The sequence below is a fragment of the Rhinopithecus roxellana genome, chromosome 1 (assembly GCF_007565055.1).
Source record: "Rhinopithecus roxellana isolate Shanxi Qingling chromosome 1, ASM756505v1, whole genome shotgun sequence".
Classification (NCBI taxonomy): Eukaryota; Metazoa; Chordata; class Mammalia; order Primates; family Cercopithecidae; genus Rhinopithecus; species Rhinopithecus roxellana.
Window position 1 is genome coordinate 34,939,906 of NC_044549.1, and position 25,873 is coordinate 34,965,778.

At 39.8% G+C, this 25,873-nt stretch overlaps 2 protein-coding genes across 5 annotated transcripts in view; one reads left to right on the forward strand and one right to left on the reverse strand.

Annotated features, from left to right (window-relative positions):
* CCDC191 (coiled-coil domain containing 191) overlaps positions 1–2,113 on the reverse strand; it is a 93,955-nt gene extending 91,842 nt beyond the window's left edge. Inside the window, exon 1 of one of the 2 annotated variants that reach the window (XM_010361010.2) lies at positions 1,877–2,113. In XM_010361010.2, the coding sequence (XP_010359312.2) occupies positions 1,877–1,966 (90 nt within the window). In that variant the 5' untranslated portion in view covers positions 1,967–2,113. The remainder of the gene's footprint in view (positions 1–1,876) is intronic. The other variant, XM_030941300.1, reaches the window with a different exon arrangement.
* Positions 2,114–2,236: 123 nt separating this feature from the next.
* QTRT2 (queuine tRNA-ribosyltransferase accessory subunit 2) overlaps positions 2,237–25,873 on the forward strand; it is a 31,187-nt gene continuing 7,550 nt past the window's right edge. Inside the window, exons 1-6 of one of the 3 annotated variants that reach the window (XM_010361007.2) lie at positions 2,237–2,372; positions 10,897–11,117; positions 11,896–11,951; positions 13,690–13,766; positions 16,637–16,849; positions 22,765–22,964. In XM_010361007.2, coding sequence (XP_010359309.1) covers positions 10,918–11,117; positions 11,896–11,951; positions 13,690–13,766; positions 16,637–16,849; positions 22,765–22,964 — 746 coding nt within the window. In that variant the 5' untranslated portion in view covers positions 2,237–2,372; positions 10,897–10,917. The remainder of the gene's footprint in view (positions 2,373–10,896; positions 11,118–11,895; positions 11,952–13,689; positions 13,767–16,636; positions 16,850–22,764; positions 22,965–25,873) is intronic. The other 2 variants (XM_030941321.1, XM_010361009.2) reach the window with 2 other exon arrangements.

Sequence of the window (25,873 nt, forward strand, 5' to 3'; positions counted from 1 at the left end):
ATATAAAGCTACTCATTAAAAAAAAGGCACTCATTAATTAGCCAGATTATCCAAGTAATCTTTAGCTTAAAGAAGGGTGTGTTCCTCTCCTTACTCCTTTCATAAGTAGCCTGTAGCAAGAGGCTTTCTCATCTTACCTAGATCAGGGATCTTGTTTGGTCCAATAAAAACTGAGGGTTAATCAATCTGACTTCTACTGTTTTACAAAGCAGAAAATACAAATTTCCACCCAGATCAGTCAGGTATTAATCTGAAATTAGAAGTAAAACCATCAGGACATTTCCTTTCTTCACTCTCTGTAACACCTAGAAGCTTGCAGAATTCCCTCTAATAGTCACTTAATGAATAGAGTTATCTTCTTTACTAAAAATTCAGGTGTGTTTTTAAAATAAGGGGATATCCTGATGATTTGTCACTGGAGCACTAAATCTCTTTTGGTTTGGTGTTCCCAGTTCATGAATTGCTTCTCACTCAAATATGCTCACTAAAATAATAATAATATTAGTAATAATAAAATAAGGGGATATCTAAACTAGCATGTTGACACATGGAGGTGGGAAAAATATAATACTCTCTTTCACTTACCTAACACTTTGCCTTCAGACCATCTTACTGATAACTAACGCAGCTGTACTGCTTAATAATTTTGTCACTGCAACAAAGAAAGAACTGATCCAATTAAAACACAACTGAACTTGAAAGAGCCCTGTTTTCCCCTTTTTCTCTCTAGGCAGTAATAATGAGCACTAGCAGGAAAAATCCTTCCTTTTGGAGTCCTAAGAAATTATTCTAAATTTTTACCTTTCATCATCAAGTCCATATCCATAACCTATTTTGGATCCAATACATCATGCAACTGATGTATCGAAATAGCAGCAGTCTCAGTTTCCAAGTCTCCCTAATGCTCCAGCCTGTGCCCTCTAGTATCTAGGGCAACATATTTACCATGTGGAATATATCCAATGCATTTAGTTGGTAAATTTAGAATAAATTGCAAGAACAATTGCCTGGGGCCCTCACAAAGGCCACATACATCTACAGAATATTATTTAGGAAAGTGTAACTTAAGGGTGAAAACAGCGGCTGAAACTGCTCTGTAGCTGAAAGCTGAGAAGCTTCTCCATTTTAGTACTCTTATTTAGATTTTAAGCATCCTTTTAGGGACTGTTAAAAAGGTAGTCTGTGGAAAGCACACACGGTGCAACTGTGACTTTGCACATGTCACATATGTTTTCAAGTTTAAAATGTGGGTTATCAGTTTTTTATCTTCAGGTGCTAATGCATCCAAATGGGTGACACATACGGAGAGAATCTATTTTTTGAATGTTGATTGAATTTAGAAATTCCTGTGCGAATCAAGTATTAATGTATTCAATATCCATTTGCACTCCTGAGTTTATTTAGATACTTTACGTAAAAGTGGAGGGGCAGGAATACAGGTAGGGTATTTAATGTGAAGCTCTCCCCCGTTAACAAAGATCAATTCCCCCAAGATTTGCAAAAAAAAAAAAAAAAAGAGAGAGAGAGAGAGAGAGAGAAAAAGAAAGAAATGTGCGAGAAGTTTCCTAAAATTTAAGGGGGAACGGAGTTTGCAAACTCCTTTACACTCCGAAGGGCATTAGCAGACACCTCCGGTTTTAGAAAAGCGTTAGAAACAGTTCTTCCACGATGCTGGCCCACCAAAGCCGTAATGTACCCAGACCCCAGAGATCCTAGAGCACATCACTCAGGGCAATGCTGGCTGTGGGGCGGTTAAGGCAGGGGCGTGTCAGCTAAGGATAAAGAGGCAGGAAGCACAGAGGGGCCGCGACTGGCTTCCTAACTGCCCCGCCCCTTGGGGAAGTCCCCGCCCTCCAAAGCTCTCGATTGGGATCACCTGGGGACTCGGCTGCCTTGTGAAGCGTTTCCAGCGATTCAACCCCATCCTTTTCTTTGAGGAGGACCTTCCCTGAGGCGCCATTAGCATTTTCCAAGTTCGAGTTCGAACCTCGGCCAAAGCTGCCACAACTGCTCTTCTGCCCGGGCTGCTTCCGGGTCACGGTGGGAATTGTAGTTCCCCCGCCCGCAAGGAAAGCAGACGTAGTACGCCGTCGAACCACCACTCCCACAAGGCTCTGCGCAGGCCGCTCGCGTTGACTCAGTTACCATAGCAACGGCAGAGGGCCCTCGCTCTTGCCGTCATCAAGGCTCGCTTTAATGTCGGCTTTGCTTTTTTTTTCTGGCGCCCAATGATGACGCAGTACTCCCTGATTGGGTCTGCCCTGGAGGCAGTGATTTGGGGGCAGAGAATTCTGCAAGCCTAACACGTGGTAGTGAACTGTGAAGAGTTTGAGGGGTCTGAACACTAAAAGAGTCGAATAGTTTGTTGGCAGGTAAGTGCCCTTTTGCCCTGCTGGTGTGGGAGCTGCTAGAGATGGATGAGTCGCGTCGCGCCCAGACGCTTCCTGGTTGTGTTGCAGTAACAGTGATAGTACTCCTGCCATGGCTCCTCTCCTTCCCTTTTCAGGGTCTCCTGGTAGATCTTGGCTTTTGTAAATTCAGATTCTCATAAATCGTGTAAGCCTCGCCGACACCTCTGAGATAAAAGGGCCCCTTTCGATTAGCCTCTGCTCAAGGGTAGAGTTCTCAGTTGGAAATTTTTATTCCGAGCTGCCCATGGGAGGGTGGGACCATCTTCAATCTCTGAGCTAGGTGCCTAGGGAGGTCTGGGGCCATGGAGATGGCCCATGGAGCAAAGATAAATCCTGACTTATTGGCTGAGCCGAGGTGTTTCCAGAGACAGCCCATTTGGGGTGATAAATGGGCTTATAAAGCAGAGTAAAGATTTAGAACAGGAGTTTTGGATTCAGCTACTTTGTGGCTATGTGACCTTAGGCAACTTGTTTAATAACTCAGAGACCCTGTTTTCTCATGCAAAATGGGGACGATAATACCTGAATCACTGGAGTGTTGGAATGATTAAAAATAAATGTATGTAAAGCATTCTGCCCGGAAATGTAAACTAAAGTTGACTTGAAATTGGTGAGAATGAGGTTGGGGAAGCTATGTCCTCGGACTGTTGCAGCGATCCTAGGACCAGCTCTGTAATTGGTCTATCTGAAAGGCGGTTGAATAAATTGTGTTCATACAAACTATGCGGTATCACGAAGTAGTTTTTTTCAAAAGGGCAAGTTAGCTTTATGTTTCTTCTTCAGGCAAGACGTCTAATGTTTATTCTTGAGAGAAAAGCAAATTGCAGAGAAGTGCATATATTATAGTATGTTTCCATTTTTGTAAAAGCAAACCCTGACCAAAACACTCCCTTCCATATGCAAGTATGTTTAAATGTTTGAGAATGGAGAAAGATTGCAGAGACTGGGAGGGTGGATTAGAGGCGGGAGGGAGAAAGGGAAAAGAACAAGAACACTATAGCAGAATGGTAACTGATTAAAATGTGCTTGTGGACCAGATGGAACTTCTCATAAGCTCCCAGCCTATTAGAGTATAGCGTTGAAAACTAGACTTCAATAATTTAAGTCCTTGCTCTGCCACTTACCAGCTGGTGATTTTATCAGCCTCAGTTTACCATCCATAAAATGCAGATAATAATAGCATCTATATTATGCATTTGATATGAGGATTAATGGAGTGAATATATAAAGAACAGTGCTTGATACATAGTAAATACCTAATAAATGTTAATTGCTGTTATTATGTCTTTCTATATGTGAAATTAATTTAACTTTTATTGTGATTACTGACATTTGGAATTCTACCATCTTATTTTGTGTTTTCTATTTCTTTTTTTAGTCTCTTTTCTTTTCTTGCCTTTTATTAGATTAATCAATTTTTCTTTGTTTTCCCACTTCTCTCTCCAGTGAGTTTGGAAATTATGCATTCTGTCATTAATTGTTTAACAGTTACTTCTGAATTTTTAACACACATACTCAACGAAGTTTAACGTCATCATTATCTCTTTCCCCCACCAAATGGTGTAAGGATTTCCGAATGCCTTGGAAAAGTCTTCAGTTATTGTTTTCTGGAATTATAGCGTTCTTCATTTCTTTCTTTTTTTTTTTTTTTTTTTGAGACCGAGTCTTGCTTTGTTACCCAGGCTGGACTGCAGTGGCATGTTCTTGGCTCACTGCAACCTCTGCCTCATGGGTTCAAGTGATTCTCCTGTCTCAGCCTCCGGAGTAGCTGGGATTACAGGCCTGTGCTGCCACACCTGGCAGATTTTTGTGTTTTTAGTAGAGACAGGGTTTCACCACGTTGGCCACGCTAGTCTCGAACTCCTGACCTCAGGTGATCCGCCAGCTTCGGACTCCCAGAGTGCTGGGATTACAGGCGTAAGCCACTGTGCCCGGCCAGCATTCTTCATTTCTCTGTCGTTTCTGAGTCAGCTCAATGCACCACATTGTTTAAAAGTCCTTCAGACATTTTTCTATGCATATACTATCATTATAGAAAGTGTACATGTGTAGGGGAGAAGGGTAAGAGATGCAGACGTGTACTTATATATACAGCTTTCCTCTCACCTTTTGCCTTAGGAAATATTGGACATTTCCATGACAGTATGTAGAGAATCCAGCTAGGAAACATTTAAAAATCCCTTCTCTCCTGATAAATGAAGAGTGGAGGTGGTGGGTCGCACTGGAAGTGTTAGGACAGGTATAGTGTTGCCAGAAGTGCAGGGAATCTTCGTCAGTCCTTGTAAAGGTAGAGATCCACCGACAGCCTGTCATTTGTCTTTACACTCTTAATGTTTTTCCTTAAGACTTTCCCAGGAATGCCATCTGTGACACCAGAAGTATTAGAACAGACCCACAATGAGGGAAAAGGGAAGGGATCATGGTAAAGGCAAATAAAAACGAGTTAATGTTTTGGAGACTGTTGATCTGTTTCTTGAACTTTCCTTGGGAAAAAGGAAACAATCACTCTCAAAGCATGTTTTTAAAAATGTGTACATGAATATGTATATGTGTGTGTACTATTTTATTACTTCATAGTAACAATTTATTGTGTTTGGCCTCTAGAAAAGAAGTGCAATTATAAAAAACATTTACCATAATCTGAACAGTGAATGCAGAAAGGAAGACTTGGTTCTTCCAGCTCTGGACAAAATTCCATTTTTTTTTTTAATATTGATTTCCAGTTGAAGTATAGTATGTTATCTGATGTTTTCCTCAGATTTTAAAATACTTGCATTTATCCCCAAAAACAGAATCACTGACAATGGCAGTTTATTCTAATACTTTTTCTTAAACCCAGTCATCTGCTTTTCCTTCCTTACTTTTCTCTTCAGTTACATATTGAGTTACTGTGATTAGGGTGGAACTTTTATGAAGCCCCAAACAACAGAAGTGGGTATGTAGCACCAAAATCTTTCACTGTAGAGAAAGCCAAGTGGGTATTTCTCTCCAGCTGGCTGAGTGGGTTCAGTATTCTAAGCTGAGGATTTTGAATTTCATCTTTAAAGTTATGAGAATTAAATTTGGGATTAAAGCATTATATCACAGGAGAGCCCATCTCCTGCCTCTAAGAACATGGTGGCCAATGTCCTTTAGAGTTACAAAGGACCTCAAATTACAGACTTTCAGTTAAGAATGAAGAAAGTTGTTTCTTCAGTTGAGGAAAGAGTGGGAAGGGGAGATGAGAAAGAAGAGAGAAGATGCCTTCAGGACTGAGTGGATGATTAATCACGCTTGAGACTCATTTGTTAAAAGATGGGAACTTCTGGAATATGTTCATTCTTTCCTCACACAAGGATGAAACAAAGAAGTCTTTGAGAGAAAGGTAAGTCTTGGAAGCCAGTGGTCTGGGCTTCCAGGTCTGGCTGCCTCTATACTCTTAGAGAATCCTTGTGTCCAACCTTGGAGAATCTGAGATTGGTTGTTTGGTAATCTTCCTTTATCTGTGGGGAATATGTTCCAAGACCCCTTGTGGATGCTGGAAACTGCAAATGATTCCAAACTCCAGGTAGGTAGGTAGGTAGGTAGGTAGATAGATAGATAGATAGATAGATAGATAGATAGATAGATAGATCAATCCAAACCCTAGATAGATGATTGATTGATAGATAGATAGATAGATAGATAGATAGATAGATAGATAGATAGACAGACAGATAGATCCAAACCCTAGATAGATAGATAGACAGACAGACAATAGACAGACGGTATGATGTTTCCTATCTATACATACCTATAATAAAGCTTAATTTATTAATTAGGCACAGTAGTAGATCTTAGTCACCTCAGCAGACAGTCTTTTTTCTTTTCCTAGTTGGAGAACTTTAACCTTTTCTCATAAGGGACGTGATCATGGCTCACTGCAATCTCTGCCTCCCTGGCTCAAGGGATCCTCCTACCTCAGATTCCCAAGTAGCTAAGACTACAGGTGCATGCCACCATTTCTGGCTAGTTTTTGTTTTTTTTTGTAGAGACAGGTTTTCATTGTGTTGCCCAGGCTGCTCTTGAACTCCTGGGCTCAAGCGATCTGCCCACCTCAGCCTCCCAAACTCCTGGGATTACAGGCGTGAGCCAATGTGCCCAACCAAAAGCCGCTTTCTTTTTATGACTTGCCACAGTGTGTTCTATGGGAAAAAAAAACTTAAGATGTTTCATAGATTTCACATACACTTTTGAAAAATCTTGTTCTTTTGAGTGGCCATGGTATGCTACAGGATATTCTTAAAAAAAAAAAAAAAAAAAAAAGACTACATCTCCTAGCACGTTAAATTTACTCTCACTTAAAAGCCATAATTGGCTGGGTGCAGTGGCTCACGCCTGTAATCCCAACACTTTGGGAGGTCAAGGCAGGAGGATCACTTGAGCCCAGGAGTTTGAGACCAGCCTGGGCAACATAGTGAGACTCCGTGTCTACAAAAAAAATTATTTTAATTAGTTAGGTGCGGTGGTTGGGCACCTGTAGTCTCAGCTACTTAGGAGATTGAGGTGGGAGGGTTACTTGAGCCTGGAATGTCATGATTGCACCACTGCACTTCAGCCTGGGCAATAGAGTGAGACCTTATCTCAAAAAAAAAAAAAAAAAAAAAAAGTAATAAAAAGAGTACAGGCCTTTTTGCAGGAGGCCCAGGTTCTAGATAAGCCTATGACTAAGCAGGCCTAGTCTCATTACAATAAAATGGCAGAAGGGGTGATGGTGGTGAGGTGATGATAAGGAATTCCCAGGTAGGGGTCTCTGGTAGTACTGGAACTCTATAAACGATTTTCTGAAGTCTAAGAGCAATTATACAATACTGGGATATTAAGCACAGTTTTACTAAAGCAATGGGGTTTGTTTTTTTTACCTGGAATTGAGTTAACACAGCATGGAAAAGCAGATTATCTCATGCTTATCAGAAGCTTTGATTGTCAGTTGTTCGTGTCATTTATTAATAAACTGGAGAAACTTAGAGCATAGGTTTGATGGGGAGAGAGAATAAAAGTTAGTAACATTCTAGATTCCTATACTTCATTTTTCAAACGTATTAGTTTTACCCGGTGAAGGTTCTTTGTGTCTTTATGTGAATTTAATTTAAAAAACACTCTTCATGTGTATACATTTAAACTCTTTACATACTTTACACAGCTCAGATGAGAGAGTATTTTTGGAGTAAGACAGAATTTTTGGGGGAGCCAGCAGGTTCTTGTCTCTAGCCCTTTTCTGAAATAGCTCCAGGCAACACAGTTTCTTCCGTCAGACGTCAGACGTCAGACGTATGTGAGAGTAGGAAATGCTTAAGTTACTGCAGTATTTAAAAATTCTGGTCCATTAAATTTTCACTAGTTCTTATTTATGTTTCAACAAATCTAGTGTTCCATATTGGTTGATTTCAGTATTCAGTCAGAACAACGGGTGTTGATTCATGAAGCCTTGAAGTACATTTCTCATCTTTGTGCTTCCCCCTGCTTCAGTTCTCCAGAGCTACTTAGATTACAAAATGCTGTCTTAAATTTCACATTAGAGCTCTGTTGGTTTAAAATATAAAATACATTTTTATCACTTGAAATCAGTATTATTTAATAAATAAGGATTATGATTCTCATATTTTCTAGAGTATGCTTTTATTAGCTTATAGTTTTACAGTTTTTTGAAATGAACCTTCTTATTTTAGCAGTTTTAATGTGTAACAACAGGGTATGTAAAAAAATAGCTTTTATACTATTTATTAAAATATAACCTTTTTTCCTTACCAGTGTCCATTTCTGTGTGTTCTAATGACACTTATTTTTATGTTTCTATCTTTGTGATAACTTGAAATAATGGTATTATAGTTACAGAAAATTGACCAGGGTTTCGTCAAACACTTATATTAGTTTTTATAATTTGTGTTTAGCATGAAATATCTTCGTAGACCGTACAGAAAGTAGTTGTTCTTTTTTTTTTTTTTAAGAAAGTAGTTATTCTAATGGCTAAGATTCTAATGATAGAGATGGCTATTTTATTTAAATTTAAGAATTTATGTCTCCTAAAAAAAAGTAATGTTTTCATTCTTGAATATATTTAACTAATGATAGATATGTCTTGTTTATTTGGTGACATTTTAACAATGGTTGACTTTCAGAGTATGGTACAGTATAATGCTTAAGAAAATGGGATCTGGCCAGGCACAGTGTCTCATTCCTGTTATCCCAGCACTTTGGGAGGCTAAGGTGGGCGGATCACCTGAGGTCAGGAGTTCGAGACCAGCCTAGCCAACGTGGTGAAACCCCATCTCTACTACAAATACAAAAATTAGCTGGGCATGGCGGCACATGCCTGTAGTACCAACTACTTGGGAGGCTGAGGCAGGAGAATCTCTTGAACCCAGGAAGCAGAGGTTGCAGTGAGCTGAGATCGTGCCACTGCACTCCAGCCTGGGTGACAGAGAGAGAGAGACTCCGTGCCCACAAGAAAAGAAAGAAAAGAAAAGAAAATGGGATCTAAGGTTTGAGCCTCTCTGATAGCTCATTTATCAACTAATAAAACTGGGCCTGGCCCAGTTTTTAAGAATTCCAGAAGATTTGGTACTTGCTGTAAAGATGTAATGAAGTATTTGTAAAATGTTGGTATATTTGGTGACATTTAGCAGGTGATGTGTGTGCTTATCAAGTTCTGTAGTGCATTTTAAAAGTGGAACTCAGTATTTTGCTTAATTGAATACGAAATCATTTAGGAGCACCCAACTAATAATTGATAATGTTTTCTGATTTTTTTCCCTGTATATCTATAAAAGTTAGAAAGTATATCTTTATTTTTTTCTTTAAACACATATTGGTCTTTCCCAGTTATAAAAGTAATGACACATTACTTATGAATCGCGTGTATGCTCCACACAGTTTCTCACTTCTGTTTGGATACCATATAAGAACAAATTGGGAAATAATCCCACCTTGGAGATAATCTGTTTGTCTTTTGACATTTATTTTTCTATATATTTTTATAAACACCAGGATGCTGTTTTCTTCACTTAACAGCATTGTTAGGAAAAAATTGCTATATTGCTTAGAATTCCCTCAAATTGGAGAAAGAATAAAATGGATTATATCAGTAATCAGTATGGCCTAAGCAGTGTTACTGTTCTCTGTATACATTTTCAGAGAGAGCTTTGGCTGCAAGGCATTCTTTCCATGATTAGTCTTTCTAATTCTGTTCTTTCATTTGTTCGGTTTTCATCAGCTCAGACAAAAATTCCATGACTAAATTTAAAATTAGTTGATGCCAATATATTGTTCTGGCACCTTGGGGAAAGTATCTTACTCTTTTTATGTCTTTTTCCGTTCACCCATTCCTGATATCTACGAAAATGGTTAGACTGGAGGCAGTAATAAGCGTGCTGTCATTCATTTTTCTGAAGATTTTTTTTTTTGCAAAATGCTTGGCCTTTAGATGTTGTGAAGCTCCTTCTATACTTTTTTTTTTTTTAATTATACTTTAAGTTCTAGGGTACATGTGCATAACGTGCAGGTTTGTTACATATGTATACTTATGCCATGTTGGTGTGCTGCACCCATCAACTCGTCAGCACCCATCAATTCATCATTTATATCATGTATAACTCCCCAAGGCAATCCCTCCCTCCTCCCCCCTCCCCATGATAGGCCCCAGTGTGTGATGTTCCCCTTCCCGAGTCCAAGTGATCTCATTGTTCAGTTCCCACCTATGAGTGAGAACATGCGGTGTTTGGTTTTCTCTTCTTGTGATAGCTACCATCAGAGTGAACAGGCAACCTACAGAATGGGAGAAAACTTTTGCAACCTACTCATCTGACAAAGGGCTAATATCCAGAATCTACAAAGAACTCAAACAAATATACAAGAAAAAAACAAACAACCCCATCAAAAAGTGGGCAAAGGATATGAACAGACATTTCTCAAAAGAAGACATTCATACAGCCAACAGACACATGAAAAAGTGCTCATCATCACTCGCCATCAGAGAAATGCAAATCAAAACCACAATGAGATACCATCTCACACCAGTTAGAATGGCAATCATTAAGAAGTCAGGAAACAACAGTTGTTGGAGAGGATGTGGAGAAATAGGAACACTTTTACACTGTTGGTGGGATTGTAAACTAGTTCAACCATTATGGAAAACAGTATGGCAAATCCTCAAGGATCTAGAACTAGATGTACCATATGACCCAGCCATCCCACTACTGGGTATATACCCAAAGGATTATAAATTATTCTACTACAAAGACACATGCACACGTATGTTTATTGCGGCACTATTCACAATAGCAAAGACTTGGAATCAACCCAAATGTCCATCTGTGACAGACTGGATTAAGAAAATGTGGCACATATACACCATGGAATACTATGCAGCCATAAAAAAGGATGAGTTTGCGTCCTTTGTAGGGACATGGATGCAGCTGGAAACCATCATTCTTAGCTCCTTCTATACTTAATGCTCTTTTCTTGACAGGACCTAGAAGAATCCCTTAGAATGAAGCTGAGTCTTACCAAGGTAGTTAATGGCTGTCGCCTAGGAAAAATAAAAAACCTGGGCAAAACAAGGGACCACACCATGGATATTCCAGGCTGCCTCCTGTACACCAAGACTGGCTGTGCCCCACACCTCACCCATCACACGCTGCGTAATATCCACGGGGTTCCTGCCATGGCTCAGCTTACGCTGTCATCCCTGTAAGTGTTAGAACCGATGATTCAAGTATCAACTCTGGCAGCAGCTTAGTTACCTTAGGTGCAAAAAAGAGAAAGTTTTTTTTTGTTGTTGTTCATATATATGATTTGTTGATTTTCATAATGAAATCAGAAGAGAGGTTTCAAATACTATACATTTTCTGGCCCTAATGTGGTAGCCACAGGCCAGACCTGTATGTTATATCTGCTTCACTTTTCCTCCAAACCTACAGTCCCATACTGCCCTATTGCCACTGCTCCCAGGGGTGACAGGTCAGGGAATGCTCTGTGAGAGCTATACCTGGAGTTCAGGAACTGTTATCATTCGCCAGCCTCAAAGTATTTTCTGCCTTTGCACATATACTTGCTAATACTACTTTATGGAAACAGAACTAATGAAGTTAGATCATTTTGTGTAATGTATATACTGACTTTATACTTAATCGAAAAGCCTACTATATGACCAATTAACATAATACTCTGCAGTGTTGTGTTAACAACAGAGATTTTAAAGGGGCAAGAGAAGGAAGAAAATTCAAGTATTCTGAAGGAATTGATCTTTGCCAGTTTCACGTCTCATTGAACCACTAGCAAATTGAAGGCCTTCATTCTGGCTAATGAACCTAACCTAGTTAGTTAGAACTCTTGAATAATGATGTAATTCAAGACAGCATTTACTATGATGTAACTTATTTGGGTGAGAAGAAGAGGGCTCCAGTTGCACAGAGTATTTACAGAATGATGCATTATTATGTTATGTATTTTTCTGTTTTGCTTACAGAGCAGAACAACATGAAGTCTTGACAGAATATAAAGAAGGAGTTGGAAAGTTTATAGGTAAAAATTAATCGAGTTATTTATATGTGCCTTGCGGTGTGTTAATTTGGAGTTTGGAGGTGCTGCTGCCTCCTTGGTCTTTCATTCATATATTTATTTATTCATAATTTTAGTAAGTATTTTTTGAACATTTAAGAGCCAGGCATTGGCAAGTCAAGATTGAATAGGAAACAGTTGCTGCTCTCATGGAATTTGGAGCCTAGCTGGGATAAAGATAGAGAATTCTGTCTTTAAAATATAAATTTTACTTCGAAGTAAAAATTGTGGTGACTGCTTTACAGGATTAGGGATATGTATGGATATCATGACAGGCCAGAGGGTGGAGCATATAACCTGCTCTGGGGTATATGTGCAAGGTGGTCAGAATAAAGAAAGGATTCTTTTTTTTCTTTAAGCCTCCATAAAAACCCAGAGAAAGGATTCTTGAGAGAGAAGATGAGGGGCATTTTAGCTGGGTCGAGGAAGAGTAAAAGTTACCCAGATTAGGGGTGGGAACCCAGACAGGTGTGGGGCAGATGCTCCAGTCACTGATTATCTGACTCAGCAGTGAGAACTTGCATGAGGCATGCGTGAGCTGTAAAGTAGTCTCATCATGCTTGAATCTCAGACATGCAGGGGAAGATGAAACGTTTATATACGGCTGTATTCTGATATATTAATAATATCCTCTATTCCAGAAATGTATGCGTCTATTTATTATTAGGAAAAGCTTAGCAGTGATAGCTAGAACACCAGTTCTTCTGTATACCACTTTCTCCTAAAGCTTTTTCCGATATCTAGGACTCACTTGAATGAAAATCCTTGAAAAACCTTGCTTCCATTGGTTATTCAGTCCTCTGCTTCTGGGGGCAACTGCATCATGTCCTGTTGGTTATCACAAAGCCCTGTATTTTAGGAGAGGAATTTATGGAATATCGTTCTCCTTGACCTGAACCTAATTTTAATAACCAGCTTTAAAGTATACAAGCATATAATTAAGTGAAAATAGCTAATGTAAGCTTTCTAGAGATAATTGTAATAATTGAAATTATGGAAAATAAAGTGAAAAGACTACAGAGGTTTTAAACTTGTTTTATTTGTTTTTGTGTTTTTTCAGTGGAATCCTGTTTTATTTTCCTTAATGAAAATATAGGCTAGCATACGATATTTAAGTACATGGTTTACTAAACATTTTTTTGCATTTTTAAGAAAAGATTGTCTTTTTGACTGAAGAACCTAAGAGACTGTCATCGTAAATGAATGAAACTTACTAAGAATGAGATCCATTTGCAGCATCCTATAACTTCTCTAAACTTCTGCCCCTAGGGACCCATGATATTATTGAGATTTATTATTAGTGAGATCACTTTGTGGCCATATCATTTTATCTTTCCAGTAGCTAGTACCCCTTGGATGGTACCTGGAATAAACATATTTGATAGTAAATTCTTTTGAGTAAAATCAAATGAGATCAACGTGTCACTAAATACTTTCATTGTATATTGTGCTTTAAGATATATCTTTCCTTTGTAGCAGCTCAGTACCTATTAGACATGAACTTTTATATTTCTTTCTTTAGATTAGTAATCCTTTTATGCATATTGATAGGCCTCCTATAATTCCAAGTTCAGATACCACCTATTGACAGTGTTTAGAGTTGCTTTATTCAGCAGTAGACATTGTGAAGCTGTTACCTGCTATAATACAGTGTCATTGTTGATGTAAGCACTTTCAAGCGTTCTTTTTTGTGTTTATACAGGCATGCCAGAATCACTTTTGTACTGCTCCCTGCATGATCCAGTCAGCCCCTGCCCAGCTGGTTATGTAACAAACAAGGTGTGTTTTCAGAAGAGCATCCAAGGCTGCAGCTTTGTCCCAGGAAGTCAGCCTACTGTGTATCCCTCAGATGTTCAGATCCCACTGTCTGAGATGATCCCTTATACCTTTTCCTTTTTTCAATAATTATAGTGGAATGGGATGGGATAGTTTATAAAAGTTAGAGGCTGGACCCGGTGGCTCACGCCTATAATCCCAGCACTTTGAGAGGCCAAGGCAGGCGGATCACGAGGTCAGGAGATCGAGACCATCCTGGCTAACACGGTGAAACCCCATCTCTACTAAAAATACAAAAAATTTGCTGGGCATGGTGGCGGGTGCCTGTAGTCCCAGCTACTCAGGAGGCTGAGGCAAGAGAATGGCGTGAACCTGGGAGGCGGAGCTTGCAGTGAGTTGAGATAGCAACACTGCACTCCAGCCTGAGCAACAGAGCACAAGACTCTGTCTCAAAAAAAAGAAAAGGAGTTAGAATAGGGCTGCCTAAGGATGAGGTTAAGATGAAGAACACCATATCCTCGCATTTTCATTGTTGCAAAAAAATTTGAGGGTAGAGGAGGGTCAAATACATGCCAAAAAAAGAAATTGCTATGATAGGGGAAAACAATAGTCTTTCGGCACCATGCTTTGTTGGATTTTTAACTACTTCAGGAAGAGTGGGGAAAAGTTGCTGATGAGTATTATCACATGTATAACTATATATAGTAGAACCTCAATGTAATACTGTCTGCTGGGTCTACAGGCAGAGATTTTGTCTAGTGAAGAGCAGTATCAAAAGCACCTTATTAAAAGTGTTCAGCTGAGAGGTGGCCTCATTGGCATTATCCCTGAGGACAGCATTCTGGCAAGGCTTCAGTGTGTACTGCTGCTTTACAAACGCAAATACTTTTCCTGCACTCACTTTATTAATATCAGCATTTTTTATTAATTGTGCCCCTCAGAACACTATTTTTACTCATTCTCCTATTTTAAGCTTCTATTTATTTTGTAATTTGAATTCTAGAGAAACTACTTTGGCTGAGTATGGTGCCTCACGCCTGTAATCCCAACACTTTTGTAGGCCAAGGTAGGTGCATGGCTTGAGCTCAGGAATTCGAGACCAGCCTGTCCAACATGGCAAAACCCCATCTCTACTAAAAATACAAAAATTAGCCAGGTGTGGTGGCACACGCCTGTAATCCCAGCTACTTGGGAGGCTGAGGCGAGAGAATCACTTGAACCCGGGAGGCAGATGTGACAGTGAGCCAAAATCGCACCAGTGCACTGGATTCTAGCCTGGGTGACACAGCGAGACTGTCTAAAAAAAAAAAAGGAAAAGAAAATACTTTGACTTCCATTGTCTACCCAAATTATAAGGGAGAAGAATCATTTAAACAGTAATTCTGATGCCTTAGTACAAAATAAAACAACTGTATGTTGGCCCTCCATCTGTGTCCTTGTTGATCTAAGAAGAGGGATGCTGTAGGGTAACCAAGATAGAATTTTTTTTTCCTTTTTTTTTAACTTTTATTTTTGTTTCAGGGGTACATGTAAACATTGTTACATGGGTAAATTTGTGTCATGGGGTTTTATTGTACAGATTATTTCATCACCGAGGTATTAAGCCTAGTATCCAATAGTTATCTTTTCTCCTTCTCTCCCTCCTTTCACCCTCTACCCCCAAGTAGACCCCAGTGTCTGTTCCCTTCTTTGTGTCCATGTGTTCTCATCATTTAGCTCCCACTTATAAGTGAGAACATGTGGTATTTGATTTTCTGTTCCTGCATTAGTTTGCTGAGGACAGTGGCCTCCAGTTCCATCTGTGTTCCTGCAAAAGACATGACCTCATTATTTTTTATGGCTGCATGACATCCCATGGTATATATGTATCGCATTTTCTTTATCCAGTCTGTCACTGATGGACATTTAGGTTAACTGCATGTCTTTGCTATTGTGAATAGTGCTGCAGCGTACATTTGCATGCATGTGTCCTTATGGTGGAATGATTTATATTGCTCTGGGTATATGCCCAGTAATGGGATTGCTGGGTTGAACGGTAGGTTTGCTTTTAGCTCAAAGATAGAATGTTACTAATATATATTCTCGTGAACTAGGAGATTTAAATCTTTAATTCTATATCTAACTCAGTCTAGTAAACACTAGATATTAAAAATGTATAGGGCCCTAGACTGTGCTTTTGGGATACAAACATGAATTGGTATACTCTAGTCAGACAAATACAGAATGGTGTAATAAGTGCTATCATTTCTATAAAGAAATAAGTACAAATTGATGTAAAAGCATAGAGGAGTGAGTAATCGATTATGCCCAGGAAGTTTGGAGATTAATATGTGAACTCAGCGTCTCAGTGGACACATAGTATTTTGCCAGGTGAAGAAGTAGAAGTTCCAACACCTAGAAATAATAAATACTTGAGGTGATGGATACTCAAATACTCTGACATGATTGTTACACTTGCTCTATATGTAAGATGTCTCACATGTACCCCATAAAAGTATACAAATATGTATCAATAAAAAAGTGTTCAAAAAAAAAGAAATATGGGACTGTCAGTCAAAAGGAACAGTGTGATCAAAGTCCGGCGTATTCAGGAACAGCAAGGGTTGGGTAGGGGTGGGGCAGGTAAGATAGGGGAGAACAGAAGATGATTAGAAAAGTATAACAAATAATTCTTGGGGGCTAGCTCAAAAGTTGTCTTATATGACCATTGAAGGATTCTCTGTAAGCTATAAGATCCTATTACCCACCATGTCTGGATATTGAATTGTCACCATCTCTGCAGTTGTAAAGAATTATTGCTTTATCATTTTAATTATTTTATTTTTATTTGCATTTTACTCTTGCTGATTCCTCATCATTTTGCTCCATGGCAGTCTGTGTCTGTGTGGAGTGTTGCAGGACGAGTGGAAATGACTGTTTCCAAGTTCATGGCAATTCAGCAGGCCCTTCAGCCAGATTGGTTCCAGTGCCTCTCCGATGGAGAAGTGTCTTGTAAGGAAGCAGCTTCCATAAAAAGGGTCAGAAAGTCTGTTGACCGATCACTTCTTTTCTTGGATAACTGTCTGCGGCTGCAGGAAGAGTCAGAGGTAATTCTGTACCACTAACTACTCCTTTCTCTTGACACTCTTGCCTCCCTTACATTCTGTGACACCACTTTTTCTGTTCCTCCTCCTGCTGTGCTCCTCACTCTTTGTCTGTTTTACTCTCTATTTTTATTTGCTTTTTGAACCCTAAGTATTATTGTTCTCTAGGATTCTATCTTAGATTTCTTTTTTCATCCTATTCTATGTGTTATTCCTGGGCAGCCTTCCCTTAGTTTTAATTGCTGAATAATTCTAAAAGTGTATGAACTATCAAGATCATTCTACTTAGCTTCAGAATTACATAATTACTGGGCTATAGGTAGGTTATGTCACTAGAATATTCCTCATACTCAGAAGTGACCGGACTCATCATCTTATCTCCACAAGCCTTTTCTTCCTTTTGCTCTTCCTCAATACTTTATCTCCATTTATGGCATCCACCAAGCTCCTCAGCCCAGAAATTTGAGCTTTTCTTATTCTTTTTTGAGTCTCACTCTGTTGCCCAGGCTGGAGCGCAGTGGCGCGATCTCAGCTCACTGCAACCTCTGCCTCCCAGGTTCAAGGGATTCTCTGGCCTCAGCCTCCCACATAGCTGGTATTGCAGGCATGCACCATCACACCCAGCTAATTTTTGTATTTTTAGTAGAGATGAGGTTTCACCATGTTGGCCAGTCTGGTCTCAAACTTTTGACTTCAGGTGATCCGCCCGCCTCAACCTCCCAAAGTGCTGGGATTACAGGCGTGAGCCACTGTGCCTGGCCAAGAAATCTGAGCTTTTCAAGACTCCTTTTTTCACTCACATTTGATATCCAACTGTTCACTCTTCCTTGATTCCATTTGCCTAAATGTGTCTAAAATCTTCCCCTCCTTATCACTACCTTAAGCCATAACTGCATCATCTCTTACGTTTGTAATTACCTTTGAATTCTTCTCTCTGCCTCCATTCTCATCTTTATCTAATCCATCTTTCAGCCCTGTTATCCAAAAAATCTTTGTAAAGTACAAACATGAGCTCCTTGCCCACTTCCCTAAAAGAAGTTAATGAGTCTCCACTTCAGCTCTTACATGGCATGGACAGCCTGCTGTGGTGTGGCCTCTGCCTCCTCCTCCTCCAGCTCACTGTGGGCCACTTTCTCTTGTAACTTGCACTCTGGCCTTTCTGAGTTGCTTGGAATTCCTTGAGGCATTAGCTTGTTTCATTCTGTACACAGATTTCCTTCTGGACTGTTTCTGCTTTTCATATCTCGAGCTGTATTCCCTCTTTTGCTTCCACATAGGCTCATTTCATTCCGTGTATCATTCTTTTTTTTTTTTTTTTTTGAGACAGAGTCTCACTCTGTTGCCCAGGCTAGAGAGCAGTGGGGCAGTTTTGGCTCACTGCAACCTCCACCTCCCAGGTTCAAGCAATTCTCCTGCCTCAGCCTCCCAAGTAGCTGGGATTACAGGCATGCACCACCATGTCTGGCTAATTTTTGTATCTTTAGCTTATTTTTAGCTGAGACAAGATTTCACCATGTTGGTCAGACTGGTCTTGAACTTCTGATCTCAGGTGATCCACCCGCCTTGGCCTCCCAAAGTGCCACCTGTCATTCTATAGAACTGGTTCCTGATACTTCCAGGGGATTCAATTCATTCTTTGCTACCTCTTTAATTAGTATGTAGCTATATTTTAGCCCCAATCATATTGTATTTCAATGATTTCTTTATGCGTTTGTCTTTATTAAACTGTGGCCTCTTTAAGCTCAATTTCTGTGTGTAATTTGGGTATCTTCATCATGCAGCAGAATGCCTTCCCTGTCTTACTCACTGGCTCCTCTTATTCTGAATGCCCTTCAATATTGAAGTTCTCCAAGATTCGGTTTTTGGCTTTCTTTTCTTCTCCATATATTACCTGGGTTAGGGATGGCGAATGGGTTTCATCCGACACATAGTAAGCCTTCAGTAAATGTTTGCTCATGGTGAATGGTTGTGATGGGGTGAGGAAGATGAAGCTGTAGTGGTAAATCAGGGATACTGACAGCAGAGTTAATTAAGTTGGAAAAGGATTCAGAGAATAGTAGAGATGAGGGAACAGAAGATAGTGATCAAAGGAGAGAATTTTAATATCTAAGATCATGTATGTGGATAATCCTGAGCGATGATCACATCCCACTATGGCAAAGCACACTGAGTTTGAAGAACATCATTGTATTGAATTTAGCAATAAAAATATAATTTGGCTAATAAAATTAATATAAGTGAAGTAATTAGAGGAAACAGTTATTCTGAATAGAATTCACAGTATATGTAACAGGAGTTTGGTGTGGGGACATTGCTGTGGGTCTGGGCAGTTAGTGTTGGTGGCTTGCTAGTAATTGTTTTTAGCCAGTCATTATCCTTGTAGGACTAGTAATGTTTGGGTAAGTAGAAAGCAGGACAGGGAGTGTGACAAAGATGATTATTAGAAAGGTCAGATGAGCCTCAAGTCCCTCATCTCTGTTGTTGCAATCAGCCTCATCATTTCATATTACTTCTCCATATTTGTGGGTTTTTTTTTTTTTGTTTCGTTTGTTTTTTGGAGATGGAGTTTTGTTCTTGTCGCCCAGGTTGGAGTGCAGTGGTGCGATCTTGGCTCACTGCAACCTCTGTCTCCCAGGTTCAAGCGATTCCTCCTTCCTCAACTTCCTCAGTAGCTAAGACTACAGGTGCACGCCACCATACCTGGCTAATTTTTGTATTTTTAGTAGAGATGGGGTTTCACTATGTTGGCCAGGCTGGTCTCGAACCCCTGACTTTGTGATTTGCCTCCCAAAGTGCTGGGATTATAGACGTGAGTCACCGCGCCCGGCCTTACTTCTGCATATTTATTGGTCAAATGTGTAGTCCCTTTCCATATCCTTTATTATTGTCTTGACATGATTATTAAATAGTGCCCCCCCATTCTTAAGTGTTCCATTTTAGATAATAAATTATATGATCGTGCTTCTTACACCCAGGAAAGGGAGTTTCCCAAATAGTCATGCTAGTCATGTAAGCAGGCAGGCCTGTGTAACTCTGCTTTGTGTATCTGCATACATCTTTTCCCGTGATTCCCTCCCTGTCTTATTCACTGGCTCCTCTTATTCTGAATGCCCTTCAATATTGAAGCTCTCCAAGATTCAGTTTTTGGCTTTCTTTTCTTCTCCATATATTACCTGGGTTAGGGATGGCGAATGGGTTTCATTCGAGGTGGTCGGGTGCAGCAAGAAGAGAGTCATCTGTTAGTCACATCTGCTGTCAAATCAGGAGTGGAGAGTTGTAGCATCATGCCAAGTGTCTGCCATTCTAGCCTGGGCAATCATGTTTGTATCACTCATGTTTGTATCACCCATACCTTTAGGTTCATTTAGGTTCAGTGGCTGAATTAAGATTGCCATTTGGACATTCTGCTGATTCCTCAAACTCAGAACACGCAGAACAGAGTAATCATCTTGCCTCATCCATTATTTTTCTAGGAGTCCCTGCCTTTTGCTCTTATCACCATCTCCCTGGACTTGCAAAACAGGGGCCAGGAGTCATTTGAGACTTTGTCTTTATCCTCTCCTTGGATGACTAATCAGTCAAGTTATGTTGATCCTACTTCCTGATGAGGTTTCAAGTTTTATCTTTCCTCTTCATCCACATGCCACTGCCTTAGTCCGGGTCATCTCATCTTTCACCTGGATCATTAAAGTTGTCTGCTATTCCATTCTTCAATCATACTCACCCTTAATTTATTCTTCACACGGCAGCCAAAGTTTACTTTCTAGAGGAATGGTTTGATTATGTCCCTCCTGCTTAAAATAAGAAGTGAAATTCTCATATCACAGTGTTCCAGGCCTCCTCTCTATCCCTTTCTTCTACTGGAGAGCCATTGTTGATTTGTATATTTTCTTGCAAAACTTATTTTTTGCAATTACATACACATAATTAATATATAGATATACATGGCTGTATTACATGAGTATGATCATATATTCAGCAATTTGCTTGTTTTTCATTTAACAATATCCTGAAACTCTTTTTCGATCACTGCATATATTGCTATATGTACTGCATTCTTTTTAAACAGCTGCATAGGAAGCCATACTGTGTATATATTATGATTTACATAAGCCTTTCCTCTATGGATACACATGTAAGTTGTTGCCAGTTTTTCATTATTCTAAACATCTTTGTAAATAAACCTTGGCACATGTGAATGAGTGTAGGAGAGATTGTTAGACATGGAATTTTAGGATCCATAGATAAAAACATCGACATTTCTATAAGTGCTGCCCACTTTCCTTCCTAAGAGGTTGAACTGATTTTTCTCTGTGTTTATCAGGGTATGTAAGTGTCATTTCCCTTACAGTTTCACTTCTACTCTGTTGTTATCTGTGTTTTAACCTTTTTGTTATTATATGGGCAAAAATGGTAACTCGTTGTTTCCGATTTTGCATTACCTTACTAACGAGGTTTAGTAGTTCTTCATATGTGTATAGGGCGTTCACACTTATTTTTCTGAATTTCATATTTACATATTGTACATAGATTTCTATGAGGTTGTCATTCATTTCTTTAGAGGATTTGTTGGAGCTCATTTTATGCTGTAGATATTTAAATATTTCTCCAAAGAGGAAGAGTGAGTTCTCCTTTGCCTTTGTTGATGGTATATTTTACTAGAGAAGTTTTACTGATTTTTTTTTCTTTTTTTTTTGAGACAGACCCTTGCCCTGTCATCCAGGCTGGAGTGCAATGGCCCGATCTCGGCTCAGCGCAAGCTCCTCCTCCTGGACTCAAGCGATTCTCCCACTTCAGCCTCCCGAGTAGCTGGGACCACAGATGCATGCCACCACATCCGGCGAATTTTTGTATTTTTAGTAGAGATGGGGTTTTGCAATGTTGGCCAGGCTGGTCTTAAACTCCTGACCTCAAATGATCCACCCGCTTTGGCCTCCCAAAGTGCTGGGATTACAGATGTGAGCCACCATGCCTGGCAAGTTTTTATACTCAAACTTGTCAACCTTTTCCTGTAAGCTTTAGCTTGTTTAGGAAGGCCTTCCTTACAGATTGTAAAAATATTCAACATATTCTTCTAAAACTTGTATAACTATATTTTTTATGTTTAGCTCTTAGGTCCATTGAATTTGTGTTTTGAGGATGGTGTGTAGTAGTGGTCTTTATTTTATTGGTTTGTGAGTGGATAGTCAGTTGTCTCAACAATTTCTAAGTTCCTAAGGTTATCTCTAGCTAAGAGGCTTGGAGATAGTCTAAAGCAGGCCTGGATAGTCATTACACAAATTAAAACTCTTCTTTTGTCCTTTTCCTCTTGTACCTGTTTAGTGTACACTTTATTTATTTATTTACATTTTTTTTACTGAAACAAGGTCTCACTCTGTTACCCTGGATGGAATGCAGTGGCACAGTTTCAGCTTACTGCAACCTTCGCCTCTCGGGCTCAAGCCATCCTCCCACCTCAGCCTCCCGAATAGCTGGGACTACAGGCACAAGCCACCATGCCCAGCCAATTTTGTTTTTTTATTTTTCATAGAGACGAGGTCTCCCTATGTTGCCCAGGCTAGTCTTAAAATCCTGGGCTCAAATGATCCTCCTGCTTCGGCCTCCCAAAGTGCTGGGGTTACAGGCTTGCCCACTGCACCTGATCTAATTTAATCTAAGCCAGAACAAGACTACATATGTTGGATGCATCTTTCTCCTAAGTCTTTTCTTACCTGATGGGTAAAGTATGTTTTTCAAAGTATGTTCCTCAGAGCCCTAAAGGTTCTTAGGGAGAAGGGAGCACCATGCCCCTTAATGCTTCAACTGTAGCAGCTTCACTGAGGTCTCTTCTATACATTGGACTTCCATGTAAGGTTCATTTAAACAAAGGTCTCTGATACTGAAAATGGTTAAAAACATGTCATCCTTTTTTAACTCAGGTTCTTCAGAAGAGTGTGATCATTGGAGTGATTGAAGGCGGAGATGTGATGGAAGAGAGGCTGAGGTCAGCACGAGAGACAGCCAAGCGGCCCGTAGGTGGCTTCCTTCTGGATGGTTTTCAAGGAAATCCAACAACCCTGGAGACTAGATTGTGCTTGCTGTCATCAGTCACTGCAGAGCTGCCGGAGGACAAACCAAGGCCAGTTCAGTTAGGACACAGGCTGGCCTCATGGGATACAGGGCAGGAGTGCTGGCTCATTGTATATTACATAGTGTCTGTGCATGGGCATGTTTTTGATGTTTTGATTATGTCCTTTCTGGGCTGAGTCTGCCGAGGCACTGAGGCAGACTGTAAGGGGAGTTTCTGTGAAGGCTGTCCTGGCCTTGATTTCAGAATGTAGAGTAGGGGATAACTGCCATGTGAATTATGTTATTTGATCCTCCTAAGTGAGAGCAAGTATTATACTGTTTCCCCTCATTCTTTTGCCAATTATAAATATTGTTGCCTCTTCATTATAACATGGTATCTGGAGACCAAGTATAAAGTCGTATGGAACTCTGGTTTAAACTGAGGAAAGCTGAGGACAGATATGGGATGATTAGTGGGATGAAGATGAGTTCCACCAACAAGAACTTAAGAAGCTCTTAGATTTGAGGCCGGTAGTGAGTGGTGTCAATTTTTGAAATGAAGGCAATGACAACCCTAGTAGGATTGGTTCTTACATTTCCATAAATTGCAGAATTCACCTTGTGCTGGTAAGAAAAGATGATCTGCAAGATTTGAAGCTACAAATTCTGAGTTTCTGAATGCAGCTGGATGTCGTGTTAGGCTACTCACATTTTTTTTAATGGTTTGTTATCTCAATGTGAATATTCATGGTTTTTTCCTGCATGTATATTAAGAAGTTTGGTTGTGGTGTGCTGCTCTACACTCCTTTAGTTGGATAGTGTACAATATATGTAATTTTACTACTTTTTTTTTTTTTGAGACAGAGTTTTGCTCTTGTTGCCCAGGCCGGAGTGCAATGGCATGATCTCGGTTCACTGCCACCTCTGCCTCCTGGGTTCAAGTGATTCTTCTCCCTCAGCCTCCCGAGTAGCTGGGATTACAGGCATGCACCACCACACCTGGCTAATTTTGTATTTTTAGTAGAGACAGGGTTTCTGCTTGTTGTCAGGCTGGTCTCGAATTCCTGACCTCAGGTGATCCGCCCGCCTTAGCCTCCCAAAGTGCTGGGATTACAGGCGTGATTTTACTACCTTTTAAAGATCCAGGTACAGCTTAGAGGAAAGCACATGAACCATACATACAGCTCAGTTAATTTTCACATGTCTACACTTGTGTAAACACTACCCAGAACAAGGTATTTCCATCACCTCAGCCAGCCTTTGACCCCCAATTTTACCTAGTTCTTTTGTGTTCATTGCTCCCTCTCCTGTACTTGTTTCACTCTGGTGTATATAACACTTCAGCACTAGTATTTCTAGACATTTTCTGGACTTATTCCTGTTAAGTGCTCACAGATGTCTGTTACTGAATTTGAAAGCTGGATTGTTTTTCTTTCTGTCAGTATGTAGAAATGCCAGCTTCAGTTGGATAGGAGTTCTAAAATATTACATTACTTGAAGGAAACTGTAGTCAGGAAAACCAGCATATATTTAAGAGTTCTGCTTATTTAATATTACATGAGGCTTTTCTTTGCATTTCTGTGCCAGTTCATAGAAAGGGGCTATAGGTAGAAAAACAAACATAAAAAAGAGCAGCAGCCAGCCAGTCAGCCGTGATTTAGTGCATCTCCACATCTGTTTTCATGGAGTGGCAAAACCTAGCTGAGTGCCATTAATAGTCTCAGAATGCCTTACCTATTACAGGTTGAGTATCCTTTATCCAAAATGCTAGGGACCAGAAGTGCTTGAGATTTTGGATTTTTTCAGATCTTGGAGTATTTGCAGGGTACATACTGGGTGGGCACCCCTAATTTGAAAGTCCAAAATCCAAAATTCTCTGGTGAGCATTTCCTTTCAGTGTCATGTTGGCACTCAAAAACTTTCAGATTTGGGAGCATTTTGGATTTCAGATTTTCGGATTAAGGATGCTAAACCTGTACCTTGGAAAACACCATCTCATTCCACAGTGCAGACTTTTTATTAATGGAGAAAATATAAAGAAAGCCAACTAGATTCTTAGATCCTATGGCCAGAGATGAAATCCTGACAGTGAGAGTTGCTTTATAAATTAACTTATGAGGGATATAGTAGAGTAAAATGTCTTTATTGTACCAATTATGAAAAATTATAGGCAAAATACAGTTAAAACAAGCAAAATATTTCAGCAAGAAATAAAGCATACAGCTTTGCACTCCTAAAAAATCTATATAGTGAATAGGCTATAAAGTTTAGTTTATGACTAGGGAGGTTGTTCAGAAAGGATGATAGTTGAAAGGAAACTAACCTAACCTTCTTTGAACTTCTCTCTGAGATCAGAAACTGTACTATGGGCCGGGTGCAGTGGCTCACACCTGTAATCCCAGCACTTTGGAAGGCCAAGGTGGGCGGATCACCTGAGGTCAGGAGTTCGAGACTAGCCTGGCCAACATGGTGAAACCCCATCTCTACTAAAAATATAAAAATTGGCTCGGTATGGTGGCAGGTGCCTGTAATCCCAACTACTAGGGAGGCTGAGGCAGGAGAATTGATCTTGGGAGGCGGAGGTTTCAGTGAGCTGAGATTGCACCATTGCACTTCAGCCTGGGCAACAAGAGTGAGAATCCCTCTCAAAAAAAAAAAAGAAACTATACTATGTGCTTTCTCAAATATCTCATTAATTCTCGGAACGATTCTGTGAGGGTATATATTATTTGCTCTTGTTTTTAAGATTAGAAAACTAAAACTCAGAGAAGTTAAGTCATCTTTCCAAAGTGACACAGCAAATACATAAATGGCAGAGGTAGTATTCAAGCCCCAGTTTTTCTGGCTCCAAAGCCATATGTTCTTTCTACTACATGTTTCTGTCTACTGCCTGCCACTCTAACCGTGATTGCTGTTTTTCATTTTTTTTTTTTTTTTTTTTTTTTGGTGCCTTGTTCATTAAAAGGACTTTCTGATTTC